The sequence below is a fragment of the Vicugna pacos genome, chromosome 17, assembly GCF_048564905.1.
Source record: "Vicugna pacos chromosome 17, VicPac4, whole genome shotgun sequence".
Lineage (NCBI taxonomy): Eukaryota > Metazoa > Chordata > Mammalia > Artiodactyla > Camelidae > Vicugna > Vicugna pacos.
Window position 1 is genome coordinate 20,431,161 of NC_133003.1, and position 19,911 is coordinate 20,451,071.

At 40.4% G+C, this 19,911-nt stretch overlaps 1 protein-coding gene and 1 non-coding gene across 3 annotated transcripts in view; one reads left to right on the forward strand and one right to left on the reverse strand.

Moving 5' to 3' along the window:
* Positions 1-19,911, reverse strand: part of SMARCC1 (SWI/SNF related BAF chromatin remodeling complex subunit C1) — a 138,385-nt gene that overhangs the window by 9,588 nt on the left and 108,886 nt on the right. For both annotated transcript variants that reach the window (XM_072941181.1, XM_072941180.1), the window contains exons 25-26: positions 17,582-17,716; positions 7,301-7,559 (exon numbers count right to left, since the gene is read on the reverse strand). In XM_072941181.1, coding sequence (XP_072797282.1) covers positions 7,301-7,559; positions 17,582-17,716 — 394 coding nt within the window. The remainder of the gene's footprint in view (positions 1-7,300; positions 7,560-17,581; positions 17,717-19,911) is intronic.
* Positions 9,364-9,467, forward strand: LOC116284056 (U6 spliceosomal RNA). The gene has a single exon (XR_004193842.1). It is a non-coding gene; the product is annotated as a U6 spliceosomal RNA (small nuclear RNA).

The following is a 19,911-nucleotide window of genomic DNA, read 5'->3' on the forward strand; positions in this document are numbered from 1 at the left end:
GTTGCCACTAAGCTGACAGGTCAGTTATTCGACCCACACCTAGCTCCAGAAACAATCTGGCACACAGGAGAATCAGTGGCACATCAACACAGACTCATGAGGTGATACCTACTCAAAACACACTGGGATAAGCCTGCAGACTCTGCCTTCAGGCCCAGCCGTGCTATTTCCAAAGCTACCTGCTCAGCGGCAGTGGCCCATTTACCTATTTCCCTATATCTTGATGGCAACAAGCCGGGATAGAGTAGCTTCAGGGTTTTTCAATGCTATATGCCCAACAGCTGAACAAAAATCTTTCCTTTTTCTTGCTACAAATCCTGAAGCCTAGAGTAAAATAAAGTCCTTCTATCCTCCTGTCACAAACAGAGCCATAAAGCCACTGGGATACAGGTGTTCAAGGTAGGAGAGGACAGTGGTTCCTTGGGAGAGCTGATAGCAAAAGGGATGGAAGAAAAGCAGTTTACTCCTCTTGTGGGACCTTGCACAAACACTTCTCAGGAAAGTAAGAGGCACTAAGAGTGAGGCTTGTCCCTGTGCTATCCAGGGATGCAGGCGGCCTAGGGCAGTGGATTTAGAAAACAGACAGGGAGGAGACAGAATGTTGCTCTGAGTTGGGGCCTATCACTTGCCAGGCAATAAAAGGTACCTCGAGGTTGTTACGAAGACTGCACAACAGTAAGGGCCCATTTTCAAGATAAGGAAACTAAGTCTCAGGGAGGCTATGTAATTTGGTCCGAAGTCACAATGAACAAGTAGCTGAGTTGAGATTCAAGTCCAGCCTCTATGACCCTGAGACTCATTCTTGTTTCCTTTACACCACTCTGCCTCCTTAAAGGAGTCATTTCTCTCCTTGGAAAAGCTGGTTTCTAAGGATCAAACTTGAGATGGGGCAGAATTTTAAGAGGACTGAAGAAAAGACAAAAATCAATTTCTTGTAAGTCAACCCCTGTCCTTTTGAAATCTAAATGTCTCTGTGCTTTTCTGGTTTCTGATACAGGTCTCACCACTTTTAAATGGGTGACAATGTCTGAAAGCATTTCCATTAATTCTTATTAAAACATGAAGAAGTGTGGCCAAATGAACAGGAGCAGGCCTTACCAAACGCAATAAAGGGTGTGTGTATGTATTTTCCATTAAAAAAAAAAATTCAGGTGTTTCCTTCCCCAGTAGACAGGGAGGTGAGAGAGAGATGTGGCTTCAGAACAAAGCATAAACTGGTGGGAGTCTGACCTACATACAAGCTGTTTTTTTTCAAGCAGCAGGCATCTGAAGCCTGTAAAATGGAAAGGTTTGCTAAAATTAGGCTTTGCCTAGTGGAAAAATCCTTCACACTCTCAGGTTTATTAGATCTTCTACAGAAGCGTTATGGACATCACACCTAATGGAGTATTATTTAAGGATTCTATTTCTATTCTTTGGGATGGGAGAGGCAGGTGGGAAAAGAACATGAAACTAGGAAAAGAACCTTATGAGTTTCCAAACTTAAGCATATTTTGTCGCTGTTTCTAACCATGCACACAGCACATTTTCTGGCTGAGTCCCCTGGAGAACGGAAATATCACAATCAGGGCCAAGTGAGGGGAAACCCAGGCTCCGTTCCTCGGAGACTGCTCCTCCCACAGCAGCTTCCGGGGGGTGAAGGGGCGCCTGCGAAAGACACTTTTTTCTTTTTTCTTTTTTGTACAGACGCTCTTTGTTGAAGACTGGACCCTCACTGTTCTCTTTGTGAGGGTAACCTGCTACTCCGGAAAGTGGCACGGCAGCCTTGTTATCACATGATGCAAACAGGACCAAAGGCACTGCAGATAATAAAAACTTGGCTGATGTGATGAGCTAGTCCTGTTCCCTTTTCAGTGCAGGGCTGTGAGTTGGAGTGCGGGAGGGCAGGGGAGGCTGGGAAGTAATGACTGGTTGCAATCCTTTCCTGAGTACTATTTCCCACGGGAGGGTTGTATAAGTGGGTCTAACTTGGGGGCTTAAAAGCCAAGTGCCTAATGCCTTGCTTTATTTTCCTGAACAACCAACATTTTACTAACTGATGCAAATATTTTAGTTTTATCGTTAAAACATCTCTACCATGTCTGAATTCTCATCAAATCAGATCAATTCCTATTCTGATTTTTTAAGGCACTTCTAAAAATTCTTACACTATTAATGAGGAAACCATAAAGATATTTAAACCAACATGTCCTTCTCCCACTGCTCTTTACACAGAGGCAAATAACAAAGGCTTCCCTAATACAGGAAGCTCACTCCAGATCCATGAGGTATGAAGAGTGCCTCATTTACTATTAAAAGCCAAGGAGAGAAGAGGGCTTACAATGCACTTACATACTAGCTTTCTGTCATTTCCTCTTTACTCAACTTACTGATAGGTAATCTTCCTTTAAATACATTTGGCCAGCCATTCCCCCGTATCCATGGCTTTTGCATCTGTGGATATGGAAGGCCAACTGTATACCGTGCCATTTTATATAAGGGGCTTGAGCATCTGAGGATGCTGATATCCACGGAGGGCTCCTGGAACCAATCCCTGATGGATACCAAGGGATGACGGCATGTGCCAAGGCCTGTGGAGGAGACTCGCAGCAGTCAGGGGTGCCCTCCTTGCTCAACTGTCAGCAGCACAATCAAGAAGACATCAGGATACAGCAGCCACTCCTAGGCCACTCTCCTTCTTGCCTTCTTGACTGCCCATGTGCTGTCATGGATACAATGTATGTGCTCAAGAAATGGGGGCTGTCATGACTATTCACCTTGTGCCATTTGGAATGGCAGCCTTAACAGGGAGAACTAATGAGGCTTTAACTGAGGAATATTTCATGAAATCACACACGTTTAAGTGAAAAGATGAAATGCAGTACTGTGTGTTTTACAAAGGTTGGCAAAACTGCCACCTTCAGTTTCCATTTGCCAATTGTACACCATAAACTTTCCACTCAGATTCTTCGACTTTTTGTTTGGTGAAAACAAATCAACTTGGGACACTTTATCAGATAACAAAACCTACAAAAAGCCGGAATGAGTTAGGAGTAGGATCAAATAAGGGCCCAGGAAGAGAGACCAGCATACAGATGGAACTCTCTATACAAAATTCTAAGCATGTGAATGAATTAAAGAGGGGAGGCGAGGACTGTGGAAGAACAAACTAAAAGGAACATGTGCATTTATCCTAGCCCCTCTGGTGCCAGGCCCACTCGTGTATGACCGTCTCGCAGGTTCACAACACTGAGTCATATCTCAATGGGCTCTACCACTAACTGATGGCCAGTTTTGTGGAGAAAAGATTACATGTGATTTATGTACAAAATGATATAAACTCGTAAGAAGCCAGAGAGCTGGACAAATTAATCACTCAGTAATAAATCTGTCTTGACCTTCTCATCAGTTCCCCAGCACTGCTGACTTTTAGAGACTCATTTTTCCTCTTCCTTCACACACACTATAAATTCTGGCCAAATACCAAAAGCTAGCCAATTGACCTCCTAACATAAATGCTGTGGCCTGCTAACTTTTTTAGAACCTAGGAAACATCAGTTGGAAGGACCATGATCACAGTTCTTAACTTACATCTGTGGCAAATCAGAGACTAAAGCCATTCTCTATCTAAAACGCTACAGACTTCCTCACCTGCATTGATACAAAAGGCCCCTTTACCCAATTTTTAGAATAGTGTATCAGACTTATTTGTTACAATCAACCTTTTCTGAACTGGTGCTGTTAAGACAACTTTTAACTAGTGGGTTCAACTTACTGATGTTCTTAATTTTACTAACACACCTGATTTTATATTTCAATTCCAAAGTAACACCACAAAAGGGGAAATCATAAAAAATGATTCCCTTGAGCTGCTGGAACTCTCACATACTGCTAGAAAATGTAAACTGGCATTACCATTTTGGCAAAATTTTGGCAGCATCTACTAATCTGAATATATGGATATCCTATGACCCATTCTAGGCACATACCACATTCCAATAATTAGGGGCACACACAACAGAAATGTATATCCGAGTCTCCAAAAGACATGTGCACACGCGTGTTTACAGCAGCACTCACTATTTGTAACAACTAAAATGGAAATGAAGTCAGTGTCCATCAGCAACAGGAATGGATGAGTAACTCGTGGTAGAGCCCCACAGTGGAACACATGCAGGAGAAAGAAGGAACAAATTTGTGACCACTCATGACAATGCAGATGCGTCTCACACACACAGTGCTGAGTGAAAGCCAGACAAACAAAAATCACTTTGTGATTCCATCTAGATGACACTGAAACAGCTGTTACCCATGGGAGGGAGAGATGTTGAGACGAGTATGAGGGGGCTTCCGGCTGTTGGTTACACAGGTATACTCTCTTTGTTAAAAACCACCCTGCCAAATACTTATGACTTGTGTATTTTTCCATATGTACATTATATTTCAATTAAAATTTTAAGGAAGGAGAATAGCTTGGCATAGATTAAAAAAAAACCCTCTCATAATACATGTAATGATCCTTTTCTTTAAAATTCACTTAAGAAAAGCCTGTTTCTGTGAGAAAGTAAAAAAGAGAAAAATGACCTATTTTTAGTCCAAAGGCTATTTTTTATGGACTTGTTTTTTTTGGGCATTGTCTCCCTAGGAGAACAGCTGTATCTGAGTGTGCTGTAAATCCCCTTAGTCCTCTGTCACAAGAGGTAGCACTGTGATATCCCTTTGGAATCAGAGAGAGCCTGGTATGAATCCTGGCTCCACCATGGAGCAAGGCGATGTGGCCTTGCCTGGCATCAGTTCTTCAACTGTACAGGGAAGACAATGAGAAGTAAGCAAAATAATGAGGGTGAAGGGCCTGGCATACAAACACCTGTTCTTACCACGATGCAATCGCCCCATCTCTTACAAGCTACATGCAGATGTTGGAGCTCCTTAGATGTTCCCTGAGAACAGTTATTGCATATGATGATGCTTTAACACCATGGAGAACCAAATACCAGTCACAGTGAACTTCCTCCTAAACATTAATTCCAATAGTTTTTGGAGCTAAAAATTTAACATCACTACTGTTTTTAAAAAATCACTTTGTGATCATCACTCTGTCAAGCATTTGTATCTTTTGAAAGTTTAACTCTGAAGAAAATTAGATCTCATACAGAGAATTTAAGACCCACTCAAGCAGAGAGACAGAAGGACTGAGGAAGAAAGCATCCTGTGTCATGAGCATGGCAGACTTCTAAGACTAACTCCACAAACATCATGTGGCAAGTCTGATGATGGCAGTAAGTTCCACAACCGCAATTTAATAGAGTGTGTATGTGAGAAAACAAATGCTTCCCAATTAAAGTCAACCTAGCTTCATTTTTGGGTGAAGCCATTAAAAACTAATACCTAAACATGTTTAGGGTTATAAATTAAAGATTCAAGTTGATACTTCAAGTTGTCAGATCATAGTTTTCTTCAGTTACGGCCTTCTCTGGCAAACATGGCTGGTCATTTCCACAAGATTTAGAAATTCTGTCATTTGAGGAAGGCAGGCCAACTGACATTAGTCATGAAGGGATCCTCCCAGGTCTCTCTGTATTTATCTTAGCTCACCTCTACATGCCTTGGCCAGACAACTTGCATCCCAGAAAACCAAACACTGACTCTGGGAGGCACCTGGCACCTTACTATAATCTAACTATAAAAATCTTACAGGAAGACTGTTACTAGAGTAATATAATACACAGCACATAGCCACATATTGTCCTGTAAAGAGGGAAGGAATATGGGGTTGGGGGAATGCTGAAATTAAAGGTAACATTTTAGGTTTTAATCATGTTAGCAGTTAAGTTTGAAAGAACTGTGAGCTAAGTTTTCAAGGTGGTTAAAATGTGGTAAATATTTGCCAACTTAAAAGGATACCCAGGAGTTAAAGATATGGGACAATATGAGCATGAAAAAGAATAATGCCCATAGATTGAAACACATAAAAATGCAAAAATATGTAAATTCACAATATTAAAAACGTACACACACAACAGAAAAAACCCTTACTATACTACCTCTGGAGACTATGGGGAGTGATTTAGGGGGGAAAACCTCATTATTCATGTAACTAACTGATAAAGGGAAAGGTAAAGCATTTATTCAGCCTTTCCTATAAGGATTGATTTTCAGGACAACTCAATGATTAGTGAAGAAAAGTTTTTTTAATTAAAAAATTATCACTAATAAAGGCAGAAAAAATATAAATAAATAAATGCAGAAGGAATAAAAAATTAAGAAATCATACCATTTTGCAACACCCGATGAAATAATTGAACTAGGAAGCAATTCTTAATGGCAGGTAAAACCTTGTAGTCTGATGGGGAACTCTGTAACGGATGGATCAGCCTAACACTGGAACCACTGATCAATCTTAATGTCAACAAGAGATAACTGACATTACAGGAGAAATGCCTGCCCCCGACCAAAGTGAACTTGAACCTGCTAAAATGCCCAGCGCCATCCTCTGGTTTATTTATGGGACATGTGTGGGAGGGAGGAGAGGAGAGGAGAAGGATATGTGAAACTGCACCACGCACCCTGAGTGCACAACCGGGCAAAGCCATAGGCGGAAAACCCTGGTTTCTTCAACATACGAATGGCATTTAAAAAAAGATAAAAAGGGAGGATGAACTGTTAACACATTAAAATAGACTTAAGAGAACTAGCAGTAAATTCAAACAAAGAAGATATTTAACTAACGTTATTAGGAATTATGGCTACTTCTGTTGGGTGTGATATAGGGGGTTATGTTAAGTAAGATTTTCATTGGTTAGAAATACATTTAAGTCTATCTCTAGCCCCAAAGTGAGCAGGAACAGATAAAATATTGATAATCTTGAAGCTAGGCAACGGGTATCTGGGGATTATTATGCTATTCTGTCTACTTCTGTCTATAGTAGAAACTTTCCACAACAAAAAGTTAAAATGGCAGAAAGGTGATGATCACTGGGTCAGAAGAATTCAGCGTACTATTCTTTTTGAGTCTATCTTTGTAAATGTCTATTAAAAACAAACAAGTGTAGACAATCTAAGGATGAATTAAGAACTCTGGGATATACTGCCAACCTACCTGAGGAAAGGCATCTTGCCAAAAGGACCCCAGAAAGAGAACATGGCAGGCATTCTGTGGTGATAACTACAAAACCAGATTCACTTGCCTACAATTTCCTGGATGACAGCAGACATTCTGAACAGTCCTAGTCAGACATCACTAACAGTGTGGTTTGCCCCTCTGATGCTCTGTGTCACAGGGATGACCCCACCTTATCTGTGAGCACAGCCTTTGCCTCACCTGGCTGGGGTGGATGAGGCGGTGGCATCTGGTGGTGCATCAGAGGGTAGGGAGGGGGCTGATGAGGCATCATGCCGGGGTGCCCTGCTGCTCCAAGTGGCGCCAGCCCAGGTCCTCCTGAGTGCTGGTGTGCCTGCTGAGGGTTCTGCCCATGCTGCTGCTGTTCCATTTGCTGTCGAGCTCGCAACTCAGCGTATTTCAGCTGTTCCATGTGGAAGTTCTGGCGTTCAGTAAGCAACTGCTGCCTCTGTTGTTCTAACTGTTAAGAAATGGAAAGGGAAGAGACATGATATCAGGAAAGGCTCTCAGGATTGGATGCCAACATAGGACATCCACGTGATGCCAAAATTTCCCTTACCTCATCACAGTTACACAGACACCTCGCCTCCTACAACATCCATGGTAAGAGAAAAGGCATTATTTCTTGAATAGCATGAGGTCAAGTTCTTCTCTATGGTAAGCATAAGGCCTGCCTTTCCTTGTAAACTTCACCCAGTGGGGGACTCTTGAACTTAGGACACATGTAATCCCCGCTGTTTGGCAGGCCTTCAGATATTTTAAAAACAGTTTCTACGACTGCCTTACTCTTTCTTCCCCAGGTAAAACAAGCCTCCCTTGTCCCTTTAACAGTCCCTCAGTTACTAATACCTCAAGTCCAACCAACCTTGCCAGGTGCTCTCTTCTGAAAGTGATCTTCCTGTTGACTGTGTGGGAATGTGACCCCAGAGTTAAATGCTCTGGATGAGTGGACCTGGCCTTAGGTGCTAAGACACATATTTTCTGTATTGAACTTTGGCAGTGCTGCTGTAAATCGTAGCTTTCAAGCACCTAAAATTATACTGGGTGAGATATTCACAGTTATATTTTACATGCCTAAATAGAAATTTCCATGAATCGTGGTTTGAAAAATATAAGCATTTCAATATTCAAGATAATCTTTCTGGGACCCAAAATAAAGTAAAGGGAAATAAGTTATTATATGTGCCAGGAAATTCAGAAACCATATGCCTGCTAATAGAGCTCAGAGAATGGAGTTCACCTTAAATGCTATCAAAACTAATTTAACCCAGGGGTGGTAGAGAAAATCAACTTGAACATGAAGGAAAACAAAAATCTACATTTCTAGAAGCCAGTAGTATAAAGATCATATGGAGGATTAACAGCATTATTTCTTTTCAATAATGTTCCATCCCATCATTTCCAACAGCAAGATCTTAGTCACTGGGAAGTATTTCTAGAGCAGCCACAACGGCTCACAAGCACTTGAAATGTGGTTAATCTGAAATGAGATGTGCTGTAAATGTAAAATACACACTGAATTCTGAAGACTTAGTATGAAAAAAATTACTCATATTGATTACATGATGAAGTAATATTATATCTATATACTGGATTAAATAAAACATCATTATAATTTTACTGTTTATTTTTTAATGTGGCTACTAGAAAATTTTAAATTACATATATGGCTCACACATTATTTCTGCTGGAGAGCACTATTCCTAGGCATTTCATAAATTAAGGAAACAACATTTTAGCTTTCGGGAGCAGCCAGTTCTATAGATAAATATTACTTACTATCCTTAGCAAAATCTAGACGGAATACGCATGAGAATTAATTTAAGAATCTGGGCTCTTAGCAGAGAGCTGCTTGGGCGGGGGAAGTCGTGGAACCGAGAGAGCAGCATCACTGGCCATCAGGAGTAGCAAGCAGGGAACGTCCACAGATGGATGGGGTGCGGGAAGACAGGCCATGGCCACAGCATAAGGAGAAGAGGTCAGGTGAGGAGGAAAAGAAACGGAGAGAACATATGGTAAAGCTTATGTCCTGGGTGCTGTTTAGCTGGCTTGCAGAGAGTCTTCCTTGGGAAAAGGAGATCTACTGAAACGAATGATTTTGTGAGTTTTCAGGAGGGAGAAGACAGGGTGCTACCATGGTCTAACAGACTGGTATGGGCTCTTCATTTTCTAAGGGTGACCTGAAGAGAATAAAGCCTGGCTCAATTTCACTTATCCTTCTTTTCATGATGAGAAGGGAGTTGCATTATATAAATAGCAAGAGAGCACTCATTTCGGCAGCACATATACAAGTGGAATGATACAGAGAAGATTAGCATGGCCCCCGTGGAAGGATGACATACAAATTCGTGAAGCGTTCTGTATCTTTAACCGACTGTACTTCAATTAAAAAAAAAGAATAAAATAAATCAATCTTAAAAAAAATAACAAAAGAGAATCCTCTGGAAGTCCAGCTCTACAAGACAACTAATCAGCGAGATAATGTATGGCATTTAGGCAGACGGATAAAAAAAGGAATCTAAAGATTCTGACTACAAGCCCTAGATTTTGCTTTCTCCTAATCATTCTTTCTAGGAAATTTAGCACTGTGCTGAGGTTACACTTAAGAGGTTGCCAGAAAAGGACCTCAACCTATGTTTTTGTTGAGCCACTACTGGCCTGGACAGCTTGGCTGAAGTCCTGTAGTTATGTAGTAAGTATGGAATATAGGTCAAGATCTGCTTTATAAAAGGCTGAACTGTTACTGGAGGGAGATTCTGTGTCTCTGAAGAGAAGTTTTAGTCTCTGCATTACCTATCTCAGTGTTTCTTGTTTTTTTGTTTTCTTTTGTTTTGTTTTACCAAACCAGCCTTTCTTTGGGACTTGACCTTAGTATCAATCTTGGAAAGAAAAATTTGCCCAATCTTCCTTGTCTACAGAAGAACTAACCTCAATTACACTTATTTTTTCCTGAGCTTCATTTGTCCTTTCAAAACTCAGAAGGGTAATTAAAAGAAAGTAATTAGAAGATTAAAAAGGATATGATTAAACACACACACAGCACACCTGAAAGGAACCCAGTTTAAGGTTAAGATTCAGTGTGGAATAAACAGGTCCTGGGAGGTGAGAGCAACATTCAGACAGCAGGCTACCACCTGGCTCCAGAAGGACCACCTCTGCTCAGGGGCACACACAATAGAGCATATGGACATGTCCTGGCCCCACCAGACAAAAGAAATGCCTCTCATGTTTTACTTTTTAAAAAAAATTTAATCCAATTGAAGACGGCATTCACTTTTGTAGTAATCAGATGTGAATGTGAACTGGGAATTTTTGAGTAGAGTTTGACAGTACTGAGCAAATTTTAAATTGACGTAACCAGTGATTCTACATCTGGAAATTTATCCTAGAAAACTGTACATAATTTGTATAAGGACAGTCATTAAAGTATTATTTTTTATGTATAGTTATGTCTAGATACATTGAGTTAAAAAAACACAAACCGCAATATTTATAACATAATGCCAATTATATTAAAAAAAAAACCTTTTGCGTCCATGTACAAACATTATATACACACTAAAAATGTTCTGGAAGACACTAAACTATTATTAGTCTACAATGGAATTTGACATAACATTGTAAAGTGACTATAACTCAATAAAAAATGTTAAAACTATTATTAGTGATCATTACTAGGGATGAAATTAAGGGCAAAAAAGACTTTTCAATTTATTCATTATTTGAAAATTTTTGTCATGACACATATTTGTAACTACAAAACAAGATACTAAAATTGCCCAAGTCTATGCTTCAGATATCTTGATTTTCTTCTCTCCCTTTTCTATTTCCGAGGACTACAGATAAAGTTCCAATAGTTAAACTGAATAGTGTAGATTACTTATGTAAACAGGGTGCTAACGAATCTGTTCACTTTCTTACATGGTTTCAATCTGGCTCTAGGGAACCCACTTTCATACAAAGCTGCCTGTGGACCTGATCTAAAGACAACCCCCCAATCCTCACTGCATTCAAACCCTGCCTTCCTGCCCTCTTCACTCCTGCACTGTGTATGTATAAAGCAGCCAAATCCAAGTGGAACTGGAACATAACAGAGCACTTTTCTACACCAAGACCCAAACGCACACACAGCTGCAAGCGCAGCTGAGGTGCACACAGAGCTCTTCTCCCAACTGCATTTGCATAAAACAGGGAGGAGGGGTGGGAAAAAATAAAAGAAGGTGGGGGGGCCTCAAAAATCCATCTACACTGCCAAGGGTCGGAATATCAGCTAAGACTTGAAGCCTCTGACTACTTGGCACCATAACTGAAATAAATAAACACACCTTCCTTTGAAATGATTGGCGTCAGTAACCAGACAACCACTTTAGGAAAAAACAGACGTTTTCATTCCTGAGGAAAAACAAACAACAAAACTGCATCTTTCTGCCTTCACGAGTGCTTCTGGAGGTGGAATCCAAAGAGGGAGCTGGCACCACTGCTGTGACTGGTCATTCTGTCCTTGGTACAATGTGTTTGCCACCTGAGGCCACACATCTTTAGATTCAGAACTAAACCTGCTCGTAAGTACAGCCTTCTTAATCCTGCCCACCCATAGTATCACGGTGCACGTCTAACAAGAGATTCAACTATACAGCAGGCACACAGAGATGAATTACTACAAATATGCAGAAAACAAAGTTGAGTACAATTCTCCAGGGGCAGTAAGAAATTCACTTTTTCTTCTTTTTCCCTTAATTTGTCACAAAGTACAACGATCTTTTCTAAACTTACCTCCTATGTGTGAGGACGTCCTATCAGCAATACCTTTAAAGTCTACCCAGAACCTGACTGTTCTCTTCCACAGCCCGTCACGACCAACCATCTCATGTGGTCATCTTAGCAGCCTTTTTTCTAACTTTGTCACTTTTTAATTAATTTATTCCCTACAAACAGCAGATAGACTGATACCCACTTAACTGTAAGGAAGATCATGCCAGTCCTCTGCATGTGTTCCACATTTTTATGGAATAAATAACATAGGCCTTGTGTTATTCCACATTACAATCAGAGTAAAATGGATGGTTTGTTTATAGGAGCTTCTGTGACTAGGCTTCCATTATCTCTGACTTTATCCTCTATCTCCTCCTCCTCCTCCCTCGTTCCTGCTCCAGCCCCTACTCCTTATCTCCTGAACAGGTCGATCATGCTTCTGCCTCACAGCCTCTATGCTGGCTGTCTCTAGGGCTTAGAAACATTTGCCCAGTTGTCAGTTTTTCAACAGGACCTACTCAGATGAGACCACTTAAAACTGAAATCCTTCCCTTGCCCTTCCCATCTCCCCTCCCCAGCCTGTAATGTATCGGAATGAACACATACACAGTATACACGCATGCATACACACACATAGCACCTAACATCTTCTAACATCCTTCATTAATTGTTTAAGCTCTACCAAGGCAAAGAGTTTTGTTGGGTTTTATTCACCACTGTATCCCCAGTATCTAATATGCCTAGAACAAAGCAGGTGCTTGATAAATATTTGCCAATGGACACATGAACTTAGTATATGTGCTGCTGAAGCAAGCAAAAGGAACAAATGAACTTAATCCGTCACCTATGCTGCGAAAGCCACCAGCTCTGGGTAGGATGACTTTTCAGTCTCCTCAGCAATCATGCCTTTCTCTTTTACATTTTTGGATTGGGGCCTTTTTTATGCTCAGATCAGTTCCTCCTCTACCAGAAGGCTTTCCTTAATAATTCCAGCCAACCATGGTCTCTCCTCCTCTGAATTTCCACAGCCCCATTACCTCATGCGTTATCTTTATGTGTCAATGTCTCAACTACCCCCTCACCATCTTAAAAAGACACGGTCTGGGTTTCTCACAGTTCTGAATTTCCTACAATGTCTCTTTTCTGAAGGTATAAAATTTCTTACCTAGCCAAATGACCTATGGAGATTTAGAGAGCATTTAGGCTAGAAGCTATAAACTAGATCAGCTCACAGATCCATTCTCATTGGCCTCAAAGTATTTTTTTCCTTAAATCCAAGTAAGAATGCTTTAGGTAGGAACCAGCCTCCAGTGTTCTCCAATCCCAAACACTGCCCACATCTGAAACCTCCTCTCTTGACTGAGGTATGCTATCTGCTTGGCATATAAGGCTGCTCAGTTGGGCAGACCCTTGGAGTTGCAAAACCAGCCCAACAATCTTACCTCAATTAGAGTCAATAGCTTTTCCTGCGTCATTTCCCAGACTCTGTACATTTCGTAACTGCCTCCCTCTAATATTAGTACTTTATGAAAGGGCTGTAACAATAGCTACTGAGCTCTAATTACAGGTACATTCATAATACCTATAAAAAAATGTAAAATTTTAGACTCGAGAATATTTGATTTTTTAAAAAATTATTTTTATCTTTTTTGGGGGGGTGATTAGGTTTATTTTTATTTATTTATTTATTTAACAGAGATACTGGGATTGATCCCAGGACCTCGTTCATGCTAAGTGTGTACTCTACCACTGAGCTATGTTCTCCCCTGCTGAGAACACCTGATTTTAAGTCATTAGAGAAAAAAATAAACTTCGTATCTGATTCTTAAAGTCTAAGAAAAGATTTTTGAAATCTATTGCTACATAAACAAAACCAAATGTTTACTTCAAAAAAGTATGTCCTGAAGCTAGTGCTTACAGATGAGCAGGACTGCACCCTCCAGTGAACTCAGGCAGAGTGGCAGGCAGAGAGCACCAGGCAGCGGGTTAGAATGCTCTGCTCCTGGTTGACCTGCTCATGTTCCACAATTTCAATATTCTTGTGTCATAATGGACGGGTGATAAAACTTTGCATATCTCAGAGTCTCTAGATTAAAATGAGATAAGAATGGCTCATTTCTTTATAAATTATGAAGTGCCAGTAAAAACATAGCGCTAAAGAAACACAGATTTGAGATCTGGCTCTCTTCTATACACTGTGTGACCTGAGGTACACAAAAGCTCCAGTCTCTTTGTCTATGAGGGGTTAACAAAAATAGCCTTATGTTCCCATCCAGCATCATTGCTGGACTCTCTTCCAAGGAGATTCAAAGCAATCAGTGTATTCTTGGTAATGGCTCCCTCATATAGTTTTTGAGGGATTTAATGAGAAAATCCATATAAAGTGTCTTAGCACAGTTACTGGTCCAATAAATGTTCATAAAGCCAACAAAGGCTTATAAATATTAAGAATTTAATACATAGTTGATTACTGGTCTTCATAATGGGAGGCATATAAATATTTACTGAACACTTATTGTGTGTTCCAGGTACTGTGCCAGGCACATGCCATATTTCCTCATTTAATTCTCACAATAGTCCTGTGAGGAGAGGAAATCATCAGTAGGAAAACAGCCATGGCCTTGCTCACCCACAGGGAAGGATAGGATACTAGTGCCGGGAGGGAAAAAAATACATTATGTCTTAATTGTGCAACAAAGTGAATGGAAGCCATCTTAAGGTTTGTAAGACTTTCTGGTTGCTGTTGACAGTGAGTCTCCAAGCTGGTCCCCCAATGATCTGAATTCCTAATATTTACACCTTCTCCACTGAATCATGTCTACCCATAGTCCTACTCAACCCGGAACCAGGGTTGGTCTGTGGAACAGAGAGGATACAGCAGAAGTGAAGGGATGTGACTGCCATATTTAGGTTATAAAAGACACTGTGGCTTCCGTTTTGGGTGCTCTTTCATGTTCTTGCTCTTTTCAGTCACTCGCTCTGGGGGAATCCACTGTGGAAAGGACTACATGGAAAGGAACTGAAGCCTCCTGCAATTAGCCACATGAACAAGCTTGGTGGTATATCCTCCAGTCCTGGCTGAAGGATAAGAAGACTACAACCTCATGGGAGACCCCAAAAACCTGAACCACCCACTTAAGCTGCTCTAAGACTCCTAACCCTCAGAAACTAGGTGAGGTACTGTTTTCTGTTTTCAGTCACAGCTTTGGGATAATTTTTCACATAGCAATAACTAATACAGTTATGCAACTGACACTCAGTGGCCAGGGCCAGGGCCAGTCCTGTACAAAGAATTTTCCTGCCCTAAATGCTGATTAAGAAAGAAAAGGCAGGCTGACCACCAAAGGATTTCAGAAGAGCAATCTTGTGTGGTGAAAAAAATTCAGCAGAATGCTTTCCCAACATCTGCAGTTGTGTTGTTTTATTCAGAGACTATTGTGTAAAATTCTAATAGGAGCATACAGAATATTAACATTAAAAAAAGATTCAAGTACGAAGAACACAGTGGAGTTATATACTTTGAGATAAATGACTATTAATCCACAGCACAAGGGAAGCAGAACCATTACACTGGCCTGGGTGTCTGGGAATCACTGGAGAGAACTGGGAAGGGGCTCGCAGCTCTGTTATTCCAGGTGACAGTACCACCAGGGGGTTTAAAAGAATGGGGGAATCCACAAGTTTACTCTCTGAAGAGGCAGTGACTTATAGCTGAGAAAAGAGCCCCTTGACAATCTAAACATGGTTCTATTACATGCCTAGTTAGGGTCATGCCAATCTTCCAGGCTAATACATCAGTTCTGCTCCATGAACGACAGTAAGGCATCTGGTTGCCGGTGGGAAGTAAGACGCAATCATCATTTGAGTACTTCATGTGCCAATAATCCATTATATTATAGCCCCCTGTTTTCCCAAGTTCCCCAAAAAACCCTATTAAATGACAAAAGGGCAGCTTATTAGGGTAAGAGAAACACAAATACTCATTCTTCAACACTCCAGCTCACCTCCAGGAAGTTTTTTCCAATAGCCTCTGAATCTTCCAGGTATTCCTCCTCTGTTCCCACAGGAGTACTTAACACCCTATAATGTGATTTGTTTTCTTGACTGTCTTCTCCATTAAACTGAAGTAACTCCCCCAAGGGTGGACTTTCCTTTCCACTTTCCCAGCTTCTAACACTGATGCTGGCATATATTCGTTCAACAGATACTAAACAAGCGCCTATGATGTGCCAATTCTGCATGAACAAAGCCATTTGACTAATTCTATCCTCACAGAGTACCCACCAGGTACAGGAGGTGGGCGCATTAATTAGCAAGTACAACATGGTATGTGCTGTTAGGCTACTGCAACAGCAAATGGGAGGGCATGTCACCCACAGGTGCAGGGCTGAGGGATGCAGGAGGTAGGTAAAGAGGAGGGACAAGGGCCTTGTTGGCAGAGGAGTAGGATGCACACAGGTAGCAGAGAACATGGCCGTGAGGGAAGCCTGCACATGGTGCAGTGGTGTGGCACGGCTGGTGCACAAAGGGGACAGAGATGAGACTAGGGTGGCCAGTAGCTTCTGGGGCAAGAAAGGATCAGTGATAACAGGAAATACTTATAAGGCCAGGGAACAGGAGATAGGATGGATTAGAGTATGGGCAGGACAGTTACTGAAGCAGCCTTTCCTTCCTCACAGGACCAGAATGCCTGTCCAAGTGGCAGAGCTGGTCTTAGGACAAAATGAAAATGAGCTATTGTGATAGTTACTGGGTTACTCTTCATAAAGAATTTGCCAGAAGACTTGGATTGAAAACTAAGAAATAGTTTAACAAATGCAAACAGATTCATGAAATTAAAACATTTTTGGGATGATTTACTCTTAGGGTTTTTACCATTTAGAGACACCAGTATCTGGTATGTAGACAAAAAAGTCCAAACAATCACAAAAAATACTAACTAAACCCTCAAATACAGCCCATTGTTTAGAAAGTCATCAATTTCTTTCCTAGTCAACTCATTAAAAAACAAATTTCTCCAAAGAGCTTAATCTCTGTTTCTCCAAAAATTTCCTTGAGATAACCAAATATTTTCTCTGCTTCTATGTTTCTTACATTTTGTGGCTTCTTTCATTCTTGGCCTTTTAAATATTTCTTTTGGTCCTGTTTGGGCCATGTCCTTATATCAAGTGTACGGTCCAGAAAATGCTGCTTAAGAGCCTTCTGCTAGGCCTGGTTCCACCTGCCTGTCCCCATAAAGGGGAAGGACGGAAGAGACAGAGGCCAAGGCTGCATCTGGGGAAGGTTTGGTTAAAAGGGATCACAGAAACCAGGCTCCTAGCTCAAGATGAGATTAACTCCTACTTTCTTATATTTATATTGAAGAAGACAGGAAATAAGAAAATCCCTGAATCAAATAATGAATCAACATGTACTCTACTTGACTTGTAACAAGTAGGTTATAAAATAAACCTAAGATCCAATTTTTGTAGAAGGCAGATTTTGATACCATCAAGTATATCTAGAAAGCCAAGAGGTTTAAATAATTGCAGAATGCGAACAGAACTCCTTTCATTTATCAGCACTAGCTGATAATCCTTTTGAAAGGGCAAAGCAAACAGAAAAAAGTTTAGATCATAGCCACAGAGACCAACAAATTAAGCTACCATTTATTTGCTCTAACTTGCATTTTATGAAAGGTGGTCAGAGTTTAATTGCCAAAAAGCCACTATAAAAATTCCCCTTACTTACAGCTTCCTTCTCTCTGTCCATGATGGTTTCCAGCTCCTCAAAATGTCGAAGTTTTATCTCCAGTTTCTTCATTTGTGTCTCAACCAGGAGAGCTACCAGAGACTTGATTTTTCTCTCTTCCACGGCAGCCAGGTGCTAAGGGCAAAAAAGTCATTCAAATTATTTCGGTAAACATTTGCTTAAGAGAGAGTAAGAAAATGCTGAAGTTGCTACGCAAAGTGGGGACTGTGTAATTCAAAATAGTGCCCTAGATGCCCCCCTGTATGTTCCTACTAAACATTTATTTCAATTTAAAATAACAACTGTCTCTGCCTGAATTTCTGGTACTATTTTCTACTTTGAGATTAATGCGGGAACTTGAGGATATCCCCACGTATTATCAAATAAATGAGCCAAATATTTCCTGTCAAAACCGAAGATCGTAAGTTTTCAAATAGGAAGGCATTACCAAGTAAGAAAATAAACATCAAAAAAAAAAAATCCACAGCAAGGAATTTTGAAGATTAAAGAGAACAAGACAGGGTGAAAATTGTAAAAATTTCTAGAAAGGCAAACAAATAAAAAAACAGGTTACAAACAAAAATTCAGTCTGTATCAGGCTTCTCAGCAGCAAAACCAGGTTTTGGAAGACAACGATAAAATGCCTTCCAAGTTCTGAGGGATAACAAGTTTTAATCCAGAATTTCAAGTACAACTTAAATCAATTAGGTACAGAATAAAGACAAATTTCCAAGATCAAGATCTGGGTTTTAGTCCTGGTTCAGCCAATAATTTGTCACATAATTTTAGGCCCACCATGAACTTCTGTGGGTCTGTTTCTACATCAGTGAGATGAAGAAGTTCAATAAATTCGAAAACCATTCTGTGATGATACACATGAAACGTGTTTGTTGTCAGGGCTTTTAAGTATTCAGGCAGTAATCCATTTATAAACATAACTTGTGAAAAATCATCATGCAAAAGTAGAATAAATTTATGTGGTGTAAGTGTGTGTCTATGTGTGAGAGGGAGAAAGAATTTCATTCCAGGAAATTTAAAAATAGTATATAATCCCTATCTTGAGTTCACCAAATAGACTCACTTCTCAAGGTTACATTTCTAGCATTTTATTCTTTTGTTTTTTTCTTTTCCTTTACAACTAAATGTCTAGTCTAACGTCTCAACTGAAATGACTTGGAGATTCAAGATTAATGCCTGATTTTAAGTTCCTAGGAGGCGGGGACCACGCATATACATTTTAGGCACCAAAACTGTTACTGTAACACAGTATTTGGCACATAATGGGCATTCAATTACTGAATAATCAAAAGTATATTAAAAATACAAAAGTATAAAACAACGAATAATCAAAATATGGCATTTTCCATTTTTCAGAATGCTTTTTTACATGAATTTAATTGATTTTCTTAACGATCCTGTCAGAAAGGATCTCTGATTAAAACAAAATGATGTCGGTTCACAAGTTATGTTAGTTGCCTAAGAAACTGGTAAACAGCAGGGCTGGAACTAAAATTTTAAGTTCTAAATCCAAAGGCCTTTTAGTTATCACCCAATGTCTGTTTATTAACAATTAACAAATGATATGTTACTGTATAATTCCCTGGGGAATACTTAGAAGGGATCTGTGGTGGGCATGTGGGTACAGCGCAGTGGTAGAGTTCATGCTTAGTTGGTTTGGGGTTCAATCCCCAGAATCTCCATTAAAATAAATAAATAAGAACCTAATTACCTTCCTCCAATTAAAAAAAATTTTTTTAAGGCAAAGAAAAGAAAAGAAAGGAAAGAAAGAAGGAAAGGAAGGAAAGGAAGGAAAAGAAGTAAGGAAGGAAGGGAGGGAGGGAGGGAGGGAAGGAGGAGCTTGTGGTGGGTTATAAATGGCCATAAACTCATTGGCCTTTCTTCCACTGAGAGATAGTCTACCACCCCTCCTCTCTAACTGCCTTGCCCTATAGGGAACAGTGGTGATACCTTCTGGGTTTCAGTTTGGGAACTTCCATGTGCTGTCTCTTGTAATATTCTTTCTGGGAGTCCCAAGCTGCCATGTAAGAAGTATGATTACTGTGCGAGAAAGATCACAGGGAGAGACCTCAAGACTATATGGGGGGCGGATAAGACCCAGCAATCTCTGCCAAGGACTAGGACTTAAGGAAGCTGTCTTGGCTAGATGAACCTACCTGTAAGGTGAACACCACTACATGACTCAACAGATACTGCATGGAGTAGAATTACCCAGCTGTTTGGTGTTCAAATTTCACAAAATCATGAGATATAATAGAATGGTTGTTCCAAAGTTTTGCTATTGGAAAAGCACGTGGTACTTGGAAATAGGT